This window comes from Phoxinus phoxinus, assembly GCF_949152265.1.
Source record: "Phoxinus phoxinus genome assembly, chromosome: 4".
In the NCBI taxonomy this organism is placed as follows: domain Eukaryota; kingdom Metazoa; phylum Chordata; class Actinopteri; order Cypriniformes; family Leuciscidae; genus Phoxinus; species Phoxinus phoxinus.
Window position 1 is genome coordinate 41,168,348 of NC_136879.1, and position 26,056 is coordinate 41,194,403.

General features: G+C 38.5%; 1 protein-coding gene across 1 annotated transcript in view; it reads left to right on the forward strand.

Moving 5' to 3' along the window:
• cwf19l2 (CWF19 like cell cycle control factor 2) overlaps window positions 1–26,056 on the forward strand; it is a 40,072-nt gene that overhangs the window by 5,145 nt on the left and 8,871 nt on the right. The window contains exons 3-12 of the mRNA XM_079610148.1: window positions 517–642; window positions 810–920; window positions 6,093–6,212; window positions 8,067–8,160; window positions 8,995–9,110; window positions 12,592–13,451; window positions 14,829–14,931; window positions 15,293–15,508; window positions 16,965–17,102; window positions 25,819–26,031. Coding sequence (XP_079466274.1) covers window positions 517–642; window positions 810–920; window positions 6,093–6,212; window positions 8,067–8,160; window positions 8,995–9,110; window positions 12,592–13,451; window positions 14,829–14,931; window positions 15,293–15,508; window positions 16,965–17,102; window positions 25,819–26,031 — 2,097 coding nt within the window. The remainder of the gene's footprint in view (window positions 1–516; window positions 643–809; window positions 921–6,092; window positions 6,213–8,066; window positions 8,161–8,994; window positions 9,111–12,591; window positions 13,452–14,828; window positions 14,932–15,292; window positions 15,509–16,964; window positions 17,103–25,818; window positions 26,032–26,056) is intronic.

Genomic DNA, 26,056 nt, shown 5'->3' on the forward strand with positions numbered 1-26,056 from the left:
ACATAATAATTATACACAGTACACACACATATATTATGTAAACACAAACTTTTATTTTGGATTCGATTAATCTTTTGACAGCCCTAATTATATTATAAGAAAGTTACCATATCTGATTTGACCAATGCCCCACAGACAGGGAAAAATCCTATTGTTCATTAATATAATACACAGTACATTACATTTCACAATCCAGTCAAATCCTCAACTCAACTTTTATTTATAAAGCACTTTCAAAACCATTAAATTGGACCAAAGTGCTGTCCATAAGTAGTAAATAACTCTAAAATACATAGAAACGTAAAATTACATCAAGACATGACACCAAGAGAATCAAACAAATCACTCACAGTTCTCAGACCTAATCAAACGCCAAATCCTGGTTCCGACTTGATATTGCTGTAAATATATGTGTATATAGAAGTTAAAATGTTGTCTTTAACGGTACATTTGGTCTCTGTCTCTCATTTCTCTCCACACCGGATTCACATTTTGTGTTGTGTTTTTTGCACACAGGAGCATGCAGTGAAAAACAAGAAAAAGAAAAAGGAAAAGAAAGCGAAGAAAGAGAAGAAAGAGAAGAAGAAGAAAGCCAAGAAAGAGAAAAATGCAGAAGAAAATGCATCTTGTGACACCTCTGCAGTATGTGCTTTAACATCACGTTTACCCCGTTTAACCACATTTTAATGCCTCATTTATTCCTGCGTTAAGCGTTTTTTTTCTCCAGGTATTAAATTTCAATTGCGTTTGCAAGTTGTGGTAGCGTACAACATAATTTCTTTCCTGTGTTGATCCTTATTTGTTTTCAGGACTCAGAGGACGAGTGGGTGGAGGCCAAATTACCTACAGGGGGCGGAGACAAGGCATGGAAGGCGGAGCCTGAGGCCACGCCCACATCTACGGTGGCCAATACTAACCAAGTAAGATCCTAGTCTATGTAAGGGATAATGTATAACCGGATGGATGTACATTATCCTGCGTATTACACGGCTACTTGCCACATAAGTAAATAATTAGACACAAAATATAGATCTGAGTTGAAATATTTTACTAGCTCTTTAAATGCAAAGCTTCTGCGGAGAGATCAGTTGCTAGCGCGGCAAGTTCAAACTAGACGGACATTTAAGAGATACGGTATACAGTCGAAACACAGCATTTCAACAAATAATTATGGGGATAAGAGATATTGATTTAAGATTAAACTGTTTTAAAATCGTACCTGTTTGTATCTCATAATCCAACAGTGTACAAATCAATAGTCACAAAATCGAAGCATATGCGTTTGAATGAAACGAGAGCGAGCGAGTCCACGATACTGGATGGCATAATTAAATAACTCTACACAAAATATTGATTCGACTGAGTTTTAATATTTTTTTTAGCTCACCAAAAAGCAAAACTTCCATGAAGAAAAAGCATTCCTAGCAAGCTGCTGACTTCAGTGACCCGGATGAGTCTGTGTTTCTGTTTTCAGCGGTTGTTATCTGGGAATAATATACCGCTGGATGGCGCGATTGACCAATCAGAATCAAGTATTCCACAGAACCGTGTAATAATTTTGCTTAATGGAGGCGGTTTGTCATACAGCAGTTCACCGTGATCCGATGACCATCCTCGCTGCGGTCTGTAATCACAGTCTTCAGACATTGAGATTATAAGAGAGTGTCAGAGTGGGTGATTGTTGTCCTACACAGCAAAGCCACTTGTGGAAACTTCAATACTGTTATTACTGGAATTGAAGAGCTCTCTCGCTCTCTCTCTGAGCCACAAGGAGCGTCACACTGACATCCATTTGCAAAGCAACCGCAAGTCATTCATTTTCAATGAGAGCTGGTGCGATGTGTGCGTGTCCAGTGACGTGATGAGGATGCGAAAGGTTAACTTTACATGATGCATGTTACAGACACATGCTTTTTCATCCTCCAGAATTCCTCCATTTGTTTGTTAGTAGCAAAAAATAGATATAGAATCTTATTTTTAAAGGTACACTGTAGGCTTGCTACGATAGTCGGTGTTACACGGTGTTCAGTCACAACACCGGTTTCATCACTTGCCCACCGCGGCACCGCAAAAAAAAAAAAAAAATTTAAAGCGTTAAAAATATTTAACAATTGACTAGCGTTGTATGATCACGCTCTTATTAATGTTAATGTTTTTAAACCGTTCAAGCGCGACAAGACTAAAGAGACAGTCAGTCGCCTACCGAGTTCTCTTTCGGGCTTGAACAAACCATAACACACACAAATTATGCCCAAATTTCCGTCTTGTCGAGTGTCCTCATAAGCAGGGGTGCACATAACTGGTACGCAGGTATGCATGCGCGACAAAAATCAGGAATGCGTAATGCCACTTGTGTTACTACGCGCCTTTGCGTACTGTCGCCAAAATGCAACCTAGGCAGTGTTAATTAAATTTTTTCACAGATGAAAACGAGACGATAACTAAATAAAAACCTTGTTTTAAATGACGACCACTATGACGAATAAAAACTAGACGGAAATGTAAGGGAGGGACGATTGGGGAAGTGATCCAGTCAGAACTGATTTGCGTTTGTGGAAGATGCGCACATTTGAATTGTAACGTGCTGATCTACCGAGTCGGCATGCGCTTCATGCATGTCTCAAATCGTTAAAAAATGTAAACGTCTGGGAGAAAGAGAAGAGCAGACATATGGATAGATCTGAATAAGAGTGACGACGCGAAAGACAGCTTTATTCGGTATGTTTTTCTGTGCGAACACACACACACACACACTCACGACCCGAAGCGTGCAGCCCCGCACATAGACGCTGCGCGCAAGGACTGAATCGAGCTCTCTTTCGCGTCTGAATGGACAAATACACACAACATTATGTCTAAATGTCTGTTTTGGAGAGTATTCACGTAAACACAGTCGGTTATGTCTTTTACAGAACGTACCGTGCATCAGTGCAATTGGATCTGCACACTCTTAAAGTGACAGTGCGTAATAAACCTAATGCCTTCTGTACACTTAATATTGATCAAACAACAAAATAAAAAGAGAAAATTCACTGCTCTTTAATATCTTTAATAAGGATTAATTATATTTAATTTATACAAATACATATATCTGAACAATCAAATAACACTTCAAATAATTTTTTTTTCTATCATTTTAGGTCGTTCTTTTCACGCTGATGTAAATTTAAGTGTTTGTTTATTTTTATTTTATAAGTTTGGTTTTAGTTAGTTATTTTATGCTATAAAAACGGGAATGTGACGTCATGATTGACAGCTGTCGCCACGCTACATATGGGGTGAGTACCAAACACCATCTCCTGGTCCTCACCTGAGTAACTCACTGAACAAGTTATGTGCACCCCTGCTCATAAGAGCAGTCTTACATGATTTAAATAAAGTCTAAAATAAACGTAGATATTTGTGAGAAAATGGGCCGCGTGTCAGATCGCGTCTGTCAGCAGCGGCTCTTAAGTGTCATTAATGTTAATCAAACAACAAAGTTAAGAGAGTAAGTTACTCACTCAGACCCGGCGCCAGGAGGATTATTATACCGGTAGCCTAATAATCATGAATGCACTCCGCTGTCTTTTAACACATCTCCGGCGAACGGCTTCTTCACGCAAAAGAAAAACTCCTCATGAAGCGCAGTGAAATTCAGCGACCTATGTGGCGCTTCCTGATGGATCGAGCATCGAAGTTGTTCGTTAACTTCATTTTATACGTGCAATTCACACGAGCTCTAAGCGCATGCGAGACTGCTGCGAGTAGTCAAACTTTATTAATGAAACAGAAAATCAGAGGGAATCATTTCTGTAAGCTAATGTTTTATTTTAATTTTTTTTACCGGCTTCACACGGCTTTCAGTTACGTGACTGGTGCGGAGACCTGGAGGGTTATTTACATTTTTAATTTAGTTTTATTCATTTTTTTTTTACATCGCTCCTCCCACCCGATGAAACCGATATTACCGGTGTTGTCACAAGTCGATTAACCGGTGGGAGAATATTATCACCGTCACATCTCTAGTACACTGTGTAGTTTTTTAGTTGTCTTTATTCATAAATATGTCCTCAATGGTGTAAAATTACCTCTGCCAATTTATCTGACTTATCTTCGTAAGCGAAGAATTTCTTATCTTTATTTTACATTGGACGAGTAAGTCCATGGAGGCTTCAATGTCGTTCCGCCATTTTGAAAAACTATAATAGCAGAGAGGGACAAAAAGCACTAGTTTACCTCAACGCGTTTCAACAACTCGTTTTCGTTCAGAGCAAGCGTCACGTGACTGAAACCAGCTGAGACGGACACTGCACGGTAGGGCTGGGCGATATGGCCAGAAAAAAATATCACGATAATTTTTTTATATCAGTCGATATCGATAATTATCACGATAAATGTCAAATCTTTATTTCTTTCAAGTTTAAAGGCAGATTTTTGCTCCTAATTGAAAGTTGTGGAAACCAGAGCGTTAATTGTGGTTTTAAACTACTCTTTATTGTCAGAACATATCATGACAAACATTTTTCCTTAACAAAATAAATATCCTAATAGAAAAAATTATTTCTTAGTTTCTGCATGTGCTGATTTTTATTTGGTAAAATGTAATATTCTGACTGTTTGATTAAAATTAACCATTGGTCATCCAGCATCATGCATTTAGATCTCAATAACCACAGATAAAACCGGACATAGCTAAATGTTACTTTATGGTTTCTATGGTATTTGTATGAAAAACAGTAGCCTAAATACATCATTAAATACTGTAATTATATTCCGTTAGTCATTTAATACATTGTCTACATTAACAATATAATACAATTGACCGTTCGCAAAGACCCGCCCCCCTTAGTTACTGTCGCTATGTCCGACAAACCACGCCGCTCTCACACACACCATGTTCTCACGCAGTGAAAAACACATCGCGGAGCAGAGAGGAGACTGACACACACTGACAGACACAGACCAGCTTACTTTTCGGTTACTTTTCATAATAAACACATTAAACAAAGTCTCACCTTTCAAATTTGGTCATTTTTTGTAAGAAATTTAAACAACAAATACTGTTTTGTGGCTCTTTAATGTGCGTGTCAGATCGCTGTGTCGCCTCAGTTAAAGCCGCTCGTGAACCGATCATCTCTTCCTTCTAGTTTATTTATAGCATCAGATAAACATGAATGAACATCAGAAGGAATGTTGTTTTAACCGCGGAAAGACGTCAGTACACTCCGCTTCTCAAGCTCAAATCCTCCCATGTTAATCTACTAACTCTCCTGACTGCTTTGTCGGACAAAATGGCGGATGGCGAAGTATGATTGGTCAGATCACCTGTCAAATAAGCTCCCTGCGAAGGGTCAATTCAATATGTATGTCCCACATTTCAAGGTTACTAGGTAAATTTGTGGTAAATGATAAGAAAGACAGAAAAGCTTCTGACTGTATCGCTGCTCACAGTGTTTCTCCTGTTCGTCAGCACCGCTTCATCTGCATTTAAACTGGTTTAAATCACTGAGATGTGTGTTCTTCGCTGAATTCAAGCGCTTCTCACTGGATCTCGTGACCGAGGTCGATCAGAGTAAACGCATCGGCTAGTGAGCTCGCGCTGCGCTGCCGTTCGGACTTTGAGCCGAGCGGATAAACGGTCCGTGTGGCGCGCGGTTCAAATGAGTTTCGTTCCGCTTTTGGCGCATAAACATTATCGAACTCTTGATATCGTTTTATCGAGAAAAATTATATCGCGATAACTATCGTTATCTTTTATCGCCCAGCCCTATTTGCACGGTACTTCATAATGCAGTCTGTGATTCACACCATAACATTCGTTTGTTTGTTGTGTGTCAAGTTGCAGTTTGTTTGAAATAACGAACCTCATCACCCGAAAGAAAGCTCGATGAAGTGCTATTGGATGAAATGTTGTACATAAAAAAGCATTTGAAAAAGCGAGGCGCTAGAGAGCACTATTCGTTTGAATGCGAAATACAATTTCACCGCTAGATGGGAGAAATTCCTACACAGTGTCCCTTTAAGGTGCATCTTATTTTAGTGTTATTATTGGACATAGCAATGCTTTAAAACATTTTTTTCATAGTCTTTGTCTGTTTGACCTTTCCTAGAGAGATGAATGGATGACCTTTGACTTCCTGGCGATGAAGACGACCTCCGTGGCGGAGAAACGAGCGCAGAAAGAAGCCGAGAAAGAGGTGGAGAGGGAGAAAGCAAAGGCTATTGAACAGGTGAGCGACGTTTGTGTCTTCAAGCAACACTGTGTAACATGTTGGCTGGTTCACGCTGACATCAATGCCATTAGGACACATTCCTTTTTATTATGTGGTGAAGATCCACCTTTACACTACTGGCCTCTATTGTGCTATTTTAAAGGTTCCTAATGATGTTTTGGCCTCTCCTGCAATAGTTTAATGTGCATCCATGGTCAAAAACATTTACATTTTCTCATAATACACATTACAGCATCAGCTCTTTTCTCTCAGCGTCTGAAACGCTTCGTTCAAAGATTCAGTCTCTTTAAGACGAGACACTACAGGTGAATAGGGTACAATTTTAAAATAATAGATATCATCATGAAACTTCCTCAGTTGATTACTTACACAAGTTCATAAAAAAAAAATATTTTGAAATTTTTATGTTTAATTATGCAAATTAGGCATAATCTCATTAAATATGCGCAATTTTGCATATATTTTCGGTAGATAGATCTGAACATATGATAAAGCCAGGTGCAAAATTCTTTTTTCATTGTGATTACACACAAGAGGAAAAAAGATGTTCAGAGGGATTTCAGGAGATATGCTTTCATTACCTAGGAAATCTAAATATACTGTCCATAGCCTTAAAAAATAGATTTTCGCCATATTTTTTTGATTAAAATGTCACATAAATCAGGCCAGGAATGATTTATTAACAAATCCCTCTGAAGATATCTTCAGAATACTGCTAAGTGTATAACTGGAAAGTGTGGTGTACATCGGCTGAGATGTTTCTACTGGAGAATGACAAAAAAACTAATTTTGAGAAAAAGGCATTTAAAGATTTGTAAAGTAAAAAATCTTATTTTTTTAGTGGAAACAACTATTTACTGACACATTATCTTATCAAATCATTAGAAACAACAATACAAACCACCTAAATCACATCAAAACTTATAAACACAGCATTTATGGCCTTCAACTGAGCAGAAAAACAGTCAAAAACACACATCTAAGTGTCAGAGCGCGTCACGTGATGCATCTGAACCAATCACTGTGTCAGAAATTGACATCAGCCAATGAGATTTCACTTTTAGGGTTAAATGTCCATTATACTTTCACGATTGGTTGCTGATAAACAGGAAATGACCATATTTGGATCCGACAGCATTGTACAGAAGAGAGAGAGTGCTTTCCAACGATGTGTGAGATTAAAGAAAGCAGAGAGAGATCGCGTAGCAGCGCGTTGATTTATAACTCCAACTTTTGTTGAATTTCAGAGAAATCTACAGAAGCAAACAGACAAAGTTAGTAAAATAAAGACCTAAATGTGTATTTTGGACTTTTTTTCACCACAAGTCTGAAAGAAGACATGTTATTGAAGACAAATATCCCAAAATCTCAAAATTGACCAGTGAAAAAAAAAACAATGTTTTTGCCTGCCGTGTCTCGCCTTAAGCTCCTCCTCTCTGAGAGCTGCTCTGCTCTGATTGGTCAGATGGCCCAGTCTGTTGTGATTGGTCGATTGCCTACAGCACATGGTGGAAATCAAACGCCCATGTCTGAATTTCGGCTCCGGATCTTCCTCTGTACTTTATACACAGTGATACGAACAGCAACAATGGAAAGTGTAATTTATTCCTGTGATTCCTGTCCATCATTACTCCAGGCTTCAGTATCACATGATCCTTCAGAAATCAGTATAATATGATGATCTGATGCTCAAGAAACATTTATGATTATTATCAGTGTTAATGTTAAACATTAAAAATCCTTGATGCAAACAGTTCGAAGCAAGTGTTGAAATGATCACTTTTGTAGAGCATGTTTTTATTGTACGAGGAGTGTGTCTTTGTGTTTATCGTGTGTTTCTCTTTCTCTCAGGCTGGTCTTCACAAGTTAGAGTTGAACCCTTATTGGAAAGATGGAGGAAGTGGTCTGCCCCCAGAGGCCACCTCCAGGACTGCGGTCAGAAAAGGTGAGCCTCGTTTAGAAAGCGCTTGTATGATTGGATTTGATCCTAAATACATCAAAAGTGAGGAAATCAGGATTTTTTTTTTTTAAAGGCAGTAACTGACCGCTCATATACCAGCAATTCAATTAATAAAACATTTCAATAAATAATACATTTGACGATCTGAGATGGTCAAACTTCAAGAGATTATTTTTGATCTCAGTCGCAGGTGAAAAATCCATAAAAAAATTACATACATTTTACAGGAAAATACTATTTCAGTTTTTCTACCTGAAAATGTCATGTGTGTGTTACTTGCTCTTTCTTTGTAATTACCTGGGAAATTTACTTGCAATTTCTGAGTGAACATTGTTTCAAAGTGAATCATACACCAAATTTATTCCGTGTAGAGCAGTTCAGCAATGACCTTTTGACATTTTAACGTATTTTTTTAATGAACAGAAATGTTTTTTGTTAAAGGTTATTCGATTAGATTTCTAAGTGATCAGTTTTCGCCCCAAATAAGCTGCAATTTGGACCAAACTTCGTTAAAAAAACAAAAAACATGGGTTACGTGAAACTATTAACAGTGTAACCCAAGTTGCTAAAAGCTTTGTTGGCTTGTGACTCTTGGAGAGACGGTTTAAAGCCAACAAGCTGCTCTCGTCCTCTTTAATGTTTCTTGATTGATTCCCTGCATTTTCTTTTTGTCATCTTGTTTCATTCTGAAATCAGTCACGTTATTAGAATGGGGCGTTTCATGTTGACTGTACGCTGACAGTGCAGTCGCTCTGTACACGCTGAGCGGGAAGTGTTTACTTCACAGATGTTTTACACAGATTTCACTCTCTCTCTCAGCTGGAGCTGTGAATGATGGAGGGGTGAGCTGGCTCAGGAAGTCCTATCAGAGGATGAAAGAGCAGGCCGACAGAGAACAGCGCAGTGTGGAGAGCGTGGTGGCGGAGAGATACGGGGTGAGCAAACACACACACACAGCGATAAACAAACACGCATCTCTCTTTAATTCAACACACTGTAAGGTTGCTTCCCCTGCGATTGAAGAAGAGCTCATACAAGCCATTCATGCTGTATATTCACTGCTGTTTGCAACCAATAAGGATGCAATATTGTCATATTATTTAATTTTATACCGCCCAGTAGGGTTGGGTGTTTGAATTATTATTATTTTTTTGCAATTCCAATTCTGCTTATTGATTTTCCCAGTTTTTTTCACCAATGTGGTAAAAAAAAAGAGAAGGAAAAAAAGTCAAATAGTTTTTTTTTGCAGAACATCCTGTTGTAGCTGAATAGTATGAACACAAATCTTTAGCCTAAAGAACTGCCAACTAATAAACTAGACTAACTAATATACATTTTAAACATTATTAAAGACAAGTCAGTAATACAATAAGAACAAATAAGCAAATTAGCAATAGCACAAATAAATAGAAAGTTCAGAAATTGAAATCAAATGTAAAATATCTGTTTTCTTTTTAGAAACTGGAAAAATGAGAATATGGTGCAAAAGTTATTTTTTTTCAGTAATTCAACTTAAAAGGTGAAACTAATATATTATATTAGTAAGTAAGGGATGCCGTCAAGCTGAAGAAGGAGTCCTATCGGGCCTGGTTGGCTAGTGGGACTCCTGAGGCAGCTGACGGGTACCGGCAGGCCAAGCGAACTGCAGCCCGGCTGGTTGTGGAGGCAAAAACCCGGGCCTGGGGGGAGTTCGGTGAGGCCATGGAGAAGGACTACCGGCTGGCCTCGAAGAGATTCTGGCAAACCGTCCGGCGCCTCAGGAGAGGGAAGCAGTGCCCCACCAACACTGTTTACAGTGGAGGTGGGCGGCTGTTGACCTCAACTGGGGATGTTGTCGGACGGTGGAAGGAATACTTTGAAGATCTCCTCAATCCCGCCGTCACGTCTTCCATTAAAGGAACACTCCGACTTTTTGGGACTTTAGCCTATTCACCTTATCCCCCAGAGTTAGATAAGTCCACACATACCTTTTTCATCTCCGTGCGTGCTATAAGTCTGTTTGACGCACCCACCGCTAGCCTAGCTTAGCACAAAGACTGGATGTGAATGGTTGCAGCTAGCATACTAATCCAAATAAGTGACAAAATAACGCAAACATTTTCCTATTTACATGTTGTGATTTGTATAGTCACAGAGTGTACAAAAATCAAAGTCACATGAGACAAAGACATATTTTAACCGTATAAATACTGGGAACTATATTCTCTGAAGGCGAAGCACTGCTACTTGGGTGGAGTGATAACCGCATCACCTGAGACGCACCGTGGTGAGGAGCAGAGAGTTCGTTCAGAGCGCGTCTCAGGTGCTGCGGTTATCACTCCACCCAAGTAGCAGTGCTTCGCCTTCAGAGAATATAGTTCCCAGTATTTATACGGTTAAAATATGTCTTTGTCTCATGTGACTTTGATTTTTGTACACTCTGTGACTATACAAATCACAACATGTAAATAGGAAAATGTTTGCGTTATTTTGTCACTTATTTGGATTAGTATGCTAGCTGCAACCATTTACATCCAGTCTTTGTGCTAAGCTAGGCTAGCGGTGGGTGCGTCAAACAGACTTATAGCACGCACGGAGATGAAAAAGGTATGTATGGACTTATCTAACTCTGGGGGATAAGGTGAATAGGCTAAAGTCCCAAAAAGTCGGAGTGTTCCTTTAAGGAAGCAGAGGCTGAGGTCTCAGAGGTGGACTTGTCCATCACAGCGGAAGTCACAGAGGTTGTCAAGAAGCTCCACGGTGGCAAGGCACCGGGGGTGGATGAGATCCGCTCTGAGTACCTCAAGTCTCTGGATGTTGTGGGGCTGTCTTGGCTGACCCGCCTCTGCAGCATCGTGTGGCGGTCGGGGACAGTGCCTCTGGGATGGCAGACCGGGGTGGAGGTCCCTCTTTTTAAGAAGGGGGACCGGAGGGTGTGTTCCAACTACAGGAGGATCACACTTCTCAGCCTCCCCGGGAAAGTCTTTGCCAGGGTACTGGAGAGGAGATTACGGCCGATAGTAGAACCTCGGATTCAGGAGGAACAGTTCGGTTTTCGTCCGGGTCGTGGAACACTGGACCAGCTCTATACCCTCTACAGGGTGCTGGAGGGTTCGTGGGAGTTTGCCCAACCAATCCACATGTGCTTTGTGGATCTGGAGAAGGTATTCGACTGTGTCCCTCGTGGCGGCCTGTGGAGGGTGCTCTGGGAGTATGGGGTCCGGGGTCCTTTGCTAAGGGCTGTCCGATCCCTATACAATCGAAGCAGGAGCTTGGTTCGCATTGCCGGCAGTAAGTCAGACTTGTTCCCGGTGCATGTTGGACTCCGGCAGGGCTGCCCTTTGTCACCGGTTCTGTTTTTATGGACAGAATTTCTAGGCGCAGCCAGGGGCCGGAGGGTGTCAGGTTTGGGGACCACACGATTTTGTCTCTGCTCTTTGTGGATGATGTTGTCGTGTTGGCCCCTTCAGACCAGGACCTTCAGCATGCACTGGGACGGTTTGCAGCCGAGTGTGAAGCGGCTGGGATGAGAATCAGCACCTCCAAATCCGAGGCCATGGTCCTCGGTCGGAAAAGGGTGGCTTGCCTACTTAAGGTTGGTGAAGAGTTCCTGCCTCAAGTGGAGGAGTTCAAGTATCTTGGGGTTTTGTTCACGAGTGAGGGAAGGATGGAACGTGAGATTGACAGACGGATCGGTGCAGCTTCTGCAGTAATGCGGTCGATGTACCGGTCTGTCGTGGTGAAGCTCTCGATTTACTGGTCAATCTACATTCCTACTCTCACCTATGGTCATGAGCTTTGGGACCGATGCCTCCTGGACGCCTTCCCGGAAAGGTGGAGGGACTATGTCTCCCGGCTGGCCTGGGAACGCCTCGGTGTCCCCCCGGAAGAGCTGGAGGAAGTGTCTAGAGAGAGGGAAGTCTGGGCATCTCTGCTTAGGCTGCTGCCCCCGCGACCCGGCCCCGGATAAGCGGAAGAAGATGGATGGATGGATAATATATTATATAGACTCATTACATGCAAAGTGAGATATTTCAAGCCTTTATTTGTTATAATTTTGATGATTATGGCTTACAGCTTATGAAAACCCCAAGTTCAAAATTAGAATATTGTGAAAAGGTTTTCATAATCTGTAAGACATAATCATCAAAATTATAACAAATAAAGGCTTGAAATATCTCACTTTGCATGTAATATATAATATATAAGTCTATATAATATATGAGTTACACCTTTTAAGTTGAAATCATGCTGCCATATGGAGCTCATGGTTATTTTCTCTTCTGGAACCCGAATCCCTGAAACCCATATGGGTATTTTGAATGTTTTCAGTGCATCATCTCCCACCGGGGGTGACGGGTACTAAACTCTAGTGAATCTGCTCTGCTTTGGGTGGAAACTGACCTTACTGATGTGTTTTTCTGATTCTCTCTGTAGTCCATGGAGGAGTTCCAGATGAAACTGCGAGAGGCGGAGGAGGTTGCGTACGGAGAGAGAAGAGAAGAGAGGGGTGAGAGGAGAGGAGACCGAAACGAGGGAAGAGAGAGATGGAGGAGAGAAGAAGGGAGGGAGAGATGGAGGAGAGACGACAGAGAAGAAGGGAGAGAGAGATGGAAGAGAGACGACAGAGAAGAAGGGAGAGAGAGATGGAAGAGAGATGATGGAGAAGAAGGGAGAGAGAGGTGGAAGAGAGATGATGGAGAAGAAGGGAGAGAGAGGTGGAAGAGAGATGATGGAGAAGAAGGGAGAGAGAGATGGAAGAGAGATGATGGAGAAGAAGGGAGAGAGAGATGGAAGAGAGATGACAGAGAAAAAGGGAGAGAGAGATGGAAGAGAGACGACAGAGAAGAAGGGAGAGAGAATGAAGAATGGAGGAGAGGACGGCGAGACAAATCTCCAAATGCTGAGAGAGAAAGAGAACGAGACTTTGAGAGAAGGTCTCTCGACCACGAGGATCGCGATCAGAGATCCGGGCCGGATCCGGACGAGGATCCGGAGTCTCAGAGACGCATCACTTCCTCTCTGTACAGCCTCAGTGACAAGTTCCTCAAACCCTCCGATGCCGACGAGGATACGAGCGCAGGGCCAGGCTTGAGGAGGCGGGTGCAGAAGGGCTCCTCATCCAATCAGATGACAGGATTCAGAAAACCCGATGATGATGATGATGATGGGGTTGTAGCTGCCTGGAGGAAGAGCAGTGATTCAAAGACGACGATGACGACGCCAACCCCACAGAAACACACAGAGAAGAGCGCCGCCCTGCAGGATGAGAGCAAAACAACACCAACAGTGAGCAGGTCAGAATGGAGAATAGCAGCTGGTGGTTTTAGACGAAAAGACACTTCACTCGATCTACCTTATTTCCTTATATGTAAAACCGCGTTTCCACCGCAGGAACTTTCTACATATATATATATATATATCCAAACCCAGTCTGGAGTCGCACGGGTATATCTGTGGCAATAGCCAACTGTACATTGTACGGGTCAAAATTATCCATTTTTCTTTTATGCCAGAAATCATGAGGATATTAAGATCTTGTTCCATGAAGATATTTAGTAAATTTCCTACCGGAAATATATAAAACATGTATTTTTGTGAGTGAATGCAGCACAATTGTGAACATAAATGCACAACTTTAAAGGAGATTTTCTCAATGTTTACATTTTTTTGCTCCTCAGATTCCAGATTTTCTAATAGTTGTATCTCGACCAAATATTGTCCTATCATAACAAACCACACATCTATGAAAAGATTATTTATTCAGCTTTCATATGATGTATAAATCTCAATGTCAAAAAATTTACCCATGTGACTGGTTTTGTGGTCCAGCGTCACATTTGATATAATATTTTAATAATAATATTATAATACATTTTAATGTATGTTAATATACAGTATAACATATATTGTAGTAATATTAACATTTTACATTTCTTGCAAAAAAGCATAATCCTGAATTAAAGCACAAGCATAATCTCGATAAGCATTAGAACTATATGAATTCTAGAGCACTAATTTTACATTAATTCTAGATCTCACATCATGAATTCAGGCTCTTCCAGACATTTCAATGCTCATGTAAATCCTACAGATGTCAAGGAATTTCAAAGCTGTGCTTTTTCAGGCCTGGAAAATTTCGATAATGTTTTTTTCCCATAGTTTTGATTTGCTTTTAAATATTTAATCAGGTTGATATTGATCTTCTGTGGAGTAAAACGTGCGCTACGCAAGACGCTGAAGGCATACTAGTCATAGTCTAATTTCTGTCATTGTTTTGCTTTGGTATTTTCATTGATATTTTTGGTATTTTATGTCAATATTACTACAATATGTGTTATACTGTATATTAACTTACATTAAAATATCATTATTAAAATATTATATCAAATGTGACGCTGGACCACAAAACCAGTCACATGGGTCAATTTTTTGAAATTGAGATTTATACATCACCCGAAAGCTGAATAAATAATCTTTCCATTTTCATTGAATTGGTCAAACGTGATTTGTTAGCAAATCTGTATGAATCAACACGATCATTGGGAGTTCGTATCTAGTATTCGATTCATGGGAAATGTCATGGTGGTGGAGTCAGGGAAATTGATTTGTTCTATACAAGTTCTTGACATTTTTACTTGCGCTAAAACTGATTGTGTTTGCTAATCTTCCAGTTCAGAGAGTGAGGAAGAGGAGGAGGAAGAGCTGATCCTAACGGATGAAGAGATGAATAAACTGGGAGCCAAACTCGTCAAGGCAGAACTCATGGGAAACACGGTGAGCTCATCAAAACTTTGGGAGTGACGCGTACCTGGACACAAAGTGAGATATTTCAAGCCTTTATTTGTTATAATTGTGATGATTATGGCTTATGAAAACCCCAAATTCAAAATTAGAATATTGTGAAAAGGTTTTCATAATCTGTAAGCCATAATCATCACAATTATAACAAATAAAGGCTTGAAATATCTAACTTTGCATGTAATGAGTCTATATAATGTATTAATTTCACATTTTAAGTTGAATTACTGAAATAAATGAACTTTTGCCCGACATTTTTCCAGTTTCTCCTGTACTAGACTGTCAGAAACCGATGGTGTGTTTTGCTGGTGTCAAACTTGTGTGTGAATATCCACAGGCCCTGATGGAAAAACTAAAAGCTCAGATGGATGCTGCCCGTCGAGCCAAAGAGAGCCGAGCTCAAAGAAAAGTCCAGACCAAACCGGTGGGTGCACCAAGCGACTCGGAGAAGGAAGTGGTGTTGTTCAGAACCGACCCGTCGGGACGAGCCTGGCCGGTCAACGCCCCGTCGCAAACACTGGAGCCTCGAGGAGGACGGAGGAAGCGGAAAGCGGTGAGACACACGCTCACATGTGCAGCATCAGATTGTTTCCATGTGATGTTGCTACCTTTGGAGTTTATGTACTTTATTATGATGTTTTACAATGTCTTGATTTTGTTTTTGGGCTCTACTAGAACAGGTTTTTTATAGAAGCTTGTTTTCGCCACAGTCAGAGTTGCGAGATATAGAGTCAGAGTTGCGAGATATAGAGTCAGAGTTGCGAGATATAGAGTCAGAGTTGCGAGATATAGAGTCAGAGTTGCGAGATATAGAGTCAGAGTTGCGAGATATAGAGTCAGAGTTGCGAGATATAGAGTCAGAGTTGCGAGATATAGAGTCAGAGTTGCGAGATATAGAGTCAGAGTTGCGAGATATAGAGTCAGAGTTGCGAGATATAGAGTCAGAGTTGCGAGATATAGAGTCAGAGTTGCGAGATATAGAGTCAGAGTTGCGAGATATAGAGTCAGAGTTGCGAGATATAGAGTCAGAGTTGCGAGATATAGAGTCAGAATTGCGAGATATAGAGTCAGAGTTGCGAGATATAGAGTCAGAGTTGCGAGATATAGAGTCAGAGTTGCGAGATATAGAGTCAGAGTTGCGAGATATAGAGTCAGAGTTGCGAGATATAGAGTCAGAGTTGCGAGATATAGAGTCAGAGTTGCGAGATATAGAGTCAGAGTTGCGAGATATAGAGTCAGAGTTGCGAGATATAGAGTCAGAATTGCGAGATATAGAGTCAGAATTGCGAGATATAGAGTCAGAATTGCGAGATATAGAGTCAGAATCTAAGGTAAAAAATACTGACTGGCAATTCTGACTTTATTTCTCCCAATTGTGTGTTATAAAGTCAGAATTGCAAGATATAATTTTGTGAGAATTGTGAGATAAAAAGTTGCAATTACCTTTTTTATTTTTTATTCTGTGGCGGAAACAAGCTTCCATAAATTTCCATGCTTGAATGTTCAAAAAAACACATTATTTTCCTCATATTCTTCATTGTTGCGGCTCCTCTCTTCCCAGTCTGTCAGTAACGCTCTGTTTACTTCCTGTCTCTATGAAGCCCCGCCTTCTGAAAAGCACACTGTGCTCTGATTGGTCGGCTGGATCAGTGTGTTGTGATTGGTCGAGCTCTTCGAGTGTGTTTGGGAAATGTCCCGCTCTTTCCATAACCGTCAGTTTTAACACACTACTAACTAACTCAAGCAGGCCCCGCCCCTTTATTCTGCGTATTAATTATTATAATGAGGAATATTGTGACGTGTTCGTTCCCGGAAGAAACTCAAGACTACAATGGAGGCGTTTCAGGAGTTCAGAAACACTGATATCGAGAAGAACTCGGCAACATCACACACTAAAGAAAGAGGAACATGGAAAACAAGTAGAAGAAGTCCTCTTTAAATGAACATTAGCTTGAAGCCTGGCAAACTTCACATGAGATCACACTTTCTCCTCTTGTGTGATGTTTTAGGTTGAGACGCATCAGGACGGCGAGCGTGTGCGCTACTTTGAGGATGACGATGGTATGGATCTGCGCGAGATGGTCAGGCGGGAGAAGATGAGCTCTGCGGAGGACCAGAACGCCCTTTACTCGCGCATGGCCGCCAAGGTGAGCGCCCATCTCCTCACACACCAAACACTGATGAATCTGGAAGCTTGTTTCCGCCACAGAATAGACATTTTAAAAGATAATTGTGACTTTTTATCTCGTAATTTTCGAGTTCATATCACGCAAATCTGACTTTATAACATGCAATTGGGAGATATAAACTCCCAATTCTGAGGGAAAAAAAGTTTTTAGTTTAAAAAAAAATTGCACTTTATAACTCGCAATTGACCTTTCGCAAAGACCCGCCCCCCTTAGTTACTGTTGCAGTGTCTGACAAGCTATGCCGCTCTCACACACACACCACGTTCTCACGCAGTGATAAACACATCGCGGAGCAGAGAGGACACTGACACACACTGACAGACACAGACCAGGTCACTTCTCGGTTACTTTTGATATTAAACACATTAAACAAAGTCTCACCTTTTTAAATTTGGTCATTTAAAAAAAAAAAATTAAACAATAAATAGCGTTTTGTGGCTCTTTAATGTGTGTGACAGATCGCTGTGTCGCCTCAGTTAAAGCCGCTCGTGAACCGATCATCTCTTCCTTCTAGTTCATTTATAGCATCAAATAAACATGAATGAACATCAGAAGGAATGTTGTTTTAACCGCGGAAAGACGTCAGTACACTCCGCTTCTCAAGCTCAAATCCTCCCATGTTAATCTACTAACTCTCCTGACGGCTTTGTCCGACAAAATGGCGGATGACGAAGTATGATTGGTCAGATCACCTGTCAATCAAGCTCCCTGCGAAGGGTCAATTGCGACTTTATATCACGCAATTCTGAGAAAAAAGGTAAAAATTGTGACAAAGTCGCAATTACCTTTTTTTTATTCTTTGTGTGGCGGAAACATGCAGTCTGTAATTCTAAAGGGACGTTCATAAAAACATTTGCAGTGAAAAAGCATCTGGATATTAATGTTAATATTTTTCTATGAGTAGTGATTGCCTTTTGCAATGTAACGACTACACATTTGATTTGTCTCCTGTGAGATAAACTTCAAAAATCTTTATACATTTTTAATTTATGCATTTGAATTGCATTTAAAATTGACATCCATTCGGTTTACACAGTTTTAATATAAACAGACGACTGAACATAATGTGATGCATCTTTATAAGTCATACATAAATGAAACGGGTACTTTTTTTATGTGCATCAATTTGATTTGATTTAATCATCATAATTGTTTAGAAGCGTCATGGATCTGTTCATTTATATACATTTATATAATATATACGGTAAAAAAAAGCATTGCATTAAAATGAATGCATCCAAATATATGCAGTTCAATTAAATTATCTTAAATTTAGGCCTAAAGATTTTTCTTTTTCCAGTGTTTTGTAGTTTCTGGAAAGAAAAGATTGAAATGCTCAGTGTGTCAGAAATGAACCACAGCCGTATATTTTCCTGCGCTCATCTATCGTCGTGAGCCAGACTGGCATCGGCAGATGGTGGCGGTAAAAGCCGCAGTATTCGTGTGATCAATCTCTCAGTCTCTCCTCCGATCTCAGACTTTAAACCGGGCTGGGCTTCTCAAATCTGTTCGAATAAACTAAGACGTCACCGTCACCATGGAGACGAGAAATATGAAAGTGACAAACATTTGCACATTTTAGCGGCACTTCACTCTTTCCCTCTCTCTCTCTCTCTTTCTCTGCCAAGTTACCAAAACATAGCAGCTAAAAGTGTTATTAATATATTTATTTCACAATTTCATCAGCAGAAGGCAAATTGAGTGTTTAGCTAGTGTAATCGCAGTGCATGTAAGGCAGCATTGTATTGATATTTCTCAAACACTGAGTTTCACAACGTGAAAAGACAAAAAAGATAGGAAACGTCAAAGCTTCATACCGTTTAGTATAGCCCTGTTTGTAAAGAAGTTAAATAACCAATACAAAATCTAAAAATAAATGGATCTACAATGTTAGGTAATAGGTAATAATAAAGATCAGGACACAACATTTAAATTCGAATTCAAATGAATGTGAAAATGTATTTGATAAATATTTTCTTATTTACTTTGTACAATAAAAACAAATCTTATGATACAATAACTTATAACATATATACAATAACAAAAACGCTACATATTTGAATACATTGTAAAAACTTTCACGGACAAGTTGATTTTATGTGGTCGGAGAGTTCGCTCACCAGTCGCGTGATGAAGTCCCTCCGCGAAACTTGCTAATTTGTGCACTTATTGTACAATAGAATATATTGAGCATGAGCAATATAATATGCTATGCAACGGGGACACTCATTACCAATCGCGGGAAATGTAGCGTACTTATTTTATCTATAATGCGTGTGGTCAAAATGACCGCCATGTCCATTCTAGGTAGAAATAGTCAGAACTGTTTTGTGATTTTAACAAAGTTTCAAGAGTAAAATAATAAAATATATACATATTTAGGAAAAGTCAGAGTCCTACAGCCACATTGATTTTATTTTAACAAAGTTGTTACACTGTAAAATTTAAAAACGGTCAAAATGACCATCTTGGGAGTTCTAGTGTTAAGGGGAGACACCCCGGGTGAATAGAAAACAAACATTAACTAATAGATATCAGCATGAAACTTCCCCAGTTGATTACAGACATTAAGACAAATATATTTTGTATTACAAGTTTTTAGAATACATTATGTTTAAATATGCAAATTAGGTATGATCTCATTAAATATGCGCTAATTTGCATATATTTCCAGAAGAGAAATCTGAACATTGGATAGGCAGATTTAAAAATTCTTGTTTCATTTTTGTTGACATATTAGAGTCAAAGGTTTTTGCAGAGGGGATTTTGGATATCTCTTTTTATCACCCTGTCAACGGCCATTAAAAAAAAAAAAAAATCACCCCGTTTTTAGGTATAAAATGTTGTATAAATCAGAATCTGAATGATTTATGAACAAATCCCTCTGTAAAAACCTTCAGAATATAGATAGGAATGCAACTGGAAAGTTTGGTGTATGCAAGTGCTGCTGAAGTGGAGATTTCTGGCTCAGAGTATGAGGAAAATCCCATTTTGATGAATCATGTTGTCAGAAATTGACTTAAGTTGGGTCTCTTTTTGAAGATGACACGTGGCAGATTATTCCTGATGTTAAAAAAGAAGAAAAAAAGAAAAGTGAAACAAATTCATAGAAGTTTAAGTTTATAATTATGAAAAAGGTATTTTTATATGAAATATGTATTTTCCAAAACACGTTTTACTCTGAAACTGAGAAAATCAAAGACATAGCCTAAATCTAAACGAGCTGTATTCCAAATTTGAGGTTAATGGCCCTCATTTATGAAAAGTGCACACCAAATTTCCAGCGTACACCTGGCGTACACCCAAAACCACGGTGACTTTGCGATTTATCAATATGGACGTTGGCGTACGGTACGCTCAAATCCTACGCCAGCTCAGGAGGTGGTGTACATGTACGCACGTTTGGAGTTAGTGCTGAAATGCGCAGAAAAACAATTCCTAACACCACAAAACGCACTGACAAACTAAAGATATGACATATTATGACCCACTGTAAAATAACAACAACATAGAAATGATAAACTTCAGTGTTTATTTTTGTGAGTTAAGCCCGGCAGGTGCGCACGGACTGGGTTCAGTAATGAAAGGCTTTCAATGAACAAAACATAATTCAGACTGACAAAATAATAAAAATGACCTTCTTCTTTTAAATAATAATAATAATACAAATAATAATAATAACAAAGACATTCTTCTAAATAACAATAAGCGTCATTAATAATCAAAATCATAATACTAATAAGAAGAATATTACAAATTGTCATGCAATTATTCACATCATCACTATTGTACACCCCATCACATGTGACGTAATGCGAAATTCAACGCTAATAGTTTCAAAACACGTGCTGTAAAATAATGCATTGTGATCATGATTGTGATAGGTAATTTGCTCAACCAACCAGCGATTTAAACTGGATTTCCACCGGAGAAGTTTCTCCTCTTTGCCGTCTTCCGTGTGTCCATGGCGTAAAATGAGGGCGTGGGGGAGGCGGAGAAGTGAATATATAGGGGCGTGTTAATCTAATGACGATCGGTTTCAGCCGCGGCATTTATCAAGAGGCAGGTATTGCGTACACCTGAATTTCAAAGGTACGCACAGCTTCATAAATCAGGCGGTGAGAGGAGTGTAAGCATAATCTTACGCCAACATATACGCCCGTTTCGACGCAAGATTGATAAATGAGGGCCACTATCTCTAAAAATGAGCTTTCAGTGAGATGCTGTCTGGCTGCAGTACCAAACGCTTCCACTAGAGGAAATTTGTCTCTCATTAGTTTCCAATGCGCTCATTTTAGACCGTGAACAATACAAGTGTAACTATTTTTTTGAGGACTATTTAAGCTCGAATCATGTCTGAGATTTTTTTTTTTTTTTTTTTTACACAACAAGTGCCTAAACCAAGTTTCAAACCATTCCGATGAAGAAGAAAAAAGAAAAGAAAAAAAAGAAAAATGCTTCGGTCAATAAAGTCTGAACAGCAACAGAAGGTTAAAAGAAATGTAAGATTAAAGTTATACATCTCTCATTGACTGACATTTAATAGAATGTCCAAAATGTGAAATATAACCAATGATATCAATGTAATATTTGCATACTAAAAATGCAAATAATTTTCTCACTTCCATTTATTTGCATAATGAAATGCGCTTAGTGTTTTTTTAGTTTTTTTCTAATTATATAATAGATTTATTTGATTCATAATTTTATGAACATTGAATCTCAGTAATAGAATGTAGACCCAGCTGTGATGAAGTTATTGTAATATCTGCATAATGCTCGTTCTCCAGAATTTTGCATCTGTTTAATCTCCGCTTTACAGTGTTGAGTCGTGTTGTGTGTTGATTCACGAGCAGTCGACTGAGACTAGGACGTTTGCTGCAACATTTACCTCAAACTTTTCTTTTGCTGCCTTGCAAGCTCTACCATTTTCTTCAGAAAATGCAAATCTAGTTGTGTGTGTGTTTATCTCCTGTCTGCTGTACATGTAGTCCAGACAGAACTGCACACACACACACACACACACTTACTTCTCTGGTCTGTCTAGGTTTTTTATTCACGGTTCATCTGGAGTCTGAAATGCAGAGAATAGATGTAATTTCAGACTCCAGACTCTCCAACCCTCTCGCTCTCACCTCGACTCCTCTCCATCTGTCAATCAAACATGCCAGTGTGAACACACACACTCCCACACAGATCAGCCGTTGCTACGGATACATCGCCTCCTTGTCTGCTTGTTGAACCACACCGTTAAGCCTCTCTCACTCTAGTGTGTGTTGGTGTCTGAAGAGAGCGTCACACACACACACACACACACACACACACACACACACACACTATGTTAGCGTAATCCCTGTGGCCCGGTCACATCTGCCACTGCTGTTTTCTGGATGTTACTCCAGATAATGAACCGCAGTTTTACCAGCATTCAGCAGTAAATCCGCACAGTCAGATCACATGACTCCTCCTGACGACCAATCCAATCGCATTTGGGTTTCAAGACCCCTTTTGCCCAATCAGATCACATTTGGCTGCAAGATTTGGGCAAAAAATCGAATAAAATTATTATTATTATTATTTTATTTTTTTCAAATCCACGTTTGCTTTGCGTTTTGGCCATTTTTTATTTATTTATTATTTATCAATATGGTATAAAATAATAATATTTAATTATAATAATTCTTCTTTTAATTAAAATATATATTTTAAGTTTGAGAATCTCCCTTTTGACTAACATTAATAGAATGAAGAACCGACTGTGGTGAAATTACTGTGATGATTTGCATACTAGTCTAATAATATTTATTATTATTACTAAATAAAAATGACTACAAACAACTAAACAGGAAATATTACTATTGTGATTTCTCTTTAAAAATTTAATAAAAAAATCGAGTTGCAATTGTTGCTGATTAGTCATTAGTAAAATTAAAATTTTAATGTGATTTTTGTTTTTTCAAATCCACATTTGTAATGCATTTTGGCCTTTTTTTAATTTAATATATAATCAGTATGGCTATAAAATAATAATATTCAATTATAATAATTCTTATTTTAATTAAAAAATATATTTTAAGTTTGAGAATCTCCCTTTTGACTAACATTAATAGAATGAAGAACCGACTGTGATGAAATTATTGTGATGATTTGCATACTAGTCTAATAATATTTATTATTATTACTAAATAAAAATATAAAAATAACTACAAAAAAACTAAATAAGAAATATTACTATTGTGATTTCACTGTAAAAAAAATAAATAAAGTATTTAGGAAAAATAACATAATAATAATAATTTAATTTTACATTACAACTGTAAAATTACAAACCTAATATTTATGGCTGTTATGTTTTCTGACCTCTTTTCCTCCTGAAAAAGTGCATGGCTCCTTCCTAATTTGCATATTATCATAGAAGATAATAATTAGGGTGCCATGAATCGTAGTATATTGATATTCATTTAAGTTGGTTAAGTTTAATTTATTTAAGGTTGTTTTCAATTAACTTTTGTATTAAGAAAAGCGCATGATAAATAAAATTCACTATTATTATTATTATTATTGTAAATAGTATATAAAGGTTGCAAGATAATGCTCTAATTCCAAAGTATTTTGGAGCAATATTGCTGTAGTTTAAGAGGATCTGTCACATTGTAGTATGTCCCAATAAAAGATAGATGTACATTTACAAGCACGTACTTGTCTTGCTATTAAAGTATTAGAAGCGCAGGGATTTATAGAACTCGTAAAGCATTTCTCATTCCTGCGTCCCGAACCAGCTTTCAGCCTTTAAAAGATTAAACTCACACACACGCCAGACGGAGTGAACCTTTAATGATGAAAGTGTGTATGCGAATAAAGTAAAGTGAACCTTTTAAAGGGGTCATCGTATGCAAAATTCACTGATGTTTGCAGTGTGTGGACACACAACCCCCGTACGATAAAAACAATCCATTCACTCCTTTTTTTTTTTTTTTTTTTATCCTCAAAAAGCCTAAACGCTCTCACTATGATGTCATATTGCTCATGCTCCACCCACAACCACTGATGGACTGTCCCGTATTAGCATATTTCCCATATTAGCATATTTCATAATTATATTATATTAGCATATGGTGGTTGAGGAGATTCCCCCTTCCATGTAAAGCGCTTTGAGTACCCAGAAAAGCGCTATATAAATGTAACGAATATATTAATTATATTATTATTTCCCGTATTAGCATATTTCCCATATTAGCATATGTTATAATATATTATATTAGCATATGGTGGTTGAGGAGATTCCCCCCTTCTATGTAAAGCGCTTTGAGTACCCAGAAAAGTGCTATATAAATGTAACGAATATATTAATTATATTATTATTTCCCGTATTAGCATATTTCCCTCGTATTAGCATATTTCATATATTATAATTTATATTATATTAGCATATGGTGGTTGAGGAGATTCCCCCCTTCCATGTAAAGCGCTTTGAGTACCCGGAAAAGTGCTATATAAATGTAACGAATATATTAATTATATTATTATTTCCCGTATTAGCATATTTCCCTCGTATTAGCATATTTCATATATTATAATTTATATTATATTAGCATATGGTGGTTGAGGAGATTCCCCCCTTCCATGTAAAGCGCTTTGAGTACCCGGAAAAGTGCTATATAAATGTAACGAATATATTCATTATATTATTATTTCCCGTATTAGCATATTTCCCGCGTATTAGCATATTTCATATATTATAATTTATATTATATTAGCATATGGTGGTTGAGGAGATTCCCCCTTCCATGTAAAGCGCTTTTAGTACCCAGAAAAGCGCTATATAAATGTAAGGAATATATTAATTATATTATTATTTCCCGTATTAGCATATTTCCCATATTAGCATATTTCATATATTATATTATATTATATTAGCATATGGTGGTTGAGGAGATTCCCCCCTTCCATGTAAAGCGCTTTGAGTTCCCGGAAAAGCACTATATAAATGTAAGGAATATATTAATTATATTATTATTTCCCGTATTAGCATATTTCCCATATTAGCATATTTCCCGTATTAGCATATTTCCTGTATTAGCATATTTCTTTACACAACCATTGAGCAAATTTAACCATAGTATATTACAAACTTTACATGAAGACCCTAAAGAATCATACCAACTTATTTTCATCAACTTGAAAATCATTTTTGCACGCTTAATATTTTTGTGGAAACTATGATTCATTTTGTCAGGATTCTTTGATGAATCTCAAAAGAACATCATCTATTTGAAATATAATCTTTTGTAACATTATAAATGTATTTACTGTCACTTTAGATCAATTTAATGCATCCTTGATGAATAAAAGTATTATTATTTTATATATATAATAATAACTTATCCCAAACCTTTGAATGGTAGTATTGTGGTTTCTAACAGTTTTCAACACTGATAATAATCATAAATGTTTATTGAGCATCAAATCATCATATTACACTGATTTCTGAAGGATCATGTGACAGTGAAGACTGGAGTAATGATGCTGAAAATTCAGCTTTACCATCATAGAAATATGATTATTTTAATATTTAACCAAAGTATGTTACAAACTTTACATGAAGACCCTAAAGAATCACTTGTGGGAAATGTGCATCCGATGACCCCTTTAATGATAAACGTGTGTTTTTCAGATGATGGGGAAGACTGACGGCGATAACTACACGCTGGACGACATGTTCGTGTCGAGTGCGGCGCAGAAGGAAGGCGCGGGTCGGGATGAAGAGCGGCAGAGGAATAAAGCGGTTCAGGAGACGCGGAGGCTAGCGGGGCGGATGGAGAAATGCAGACACTGCTTCGACAGTCCTGAACTCCCCAAACATCTCATCACAGCCGTCGGAAGCAAGGCACGACACGTCACGGTTTCATAGC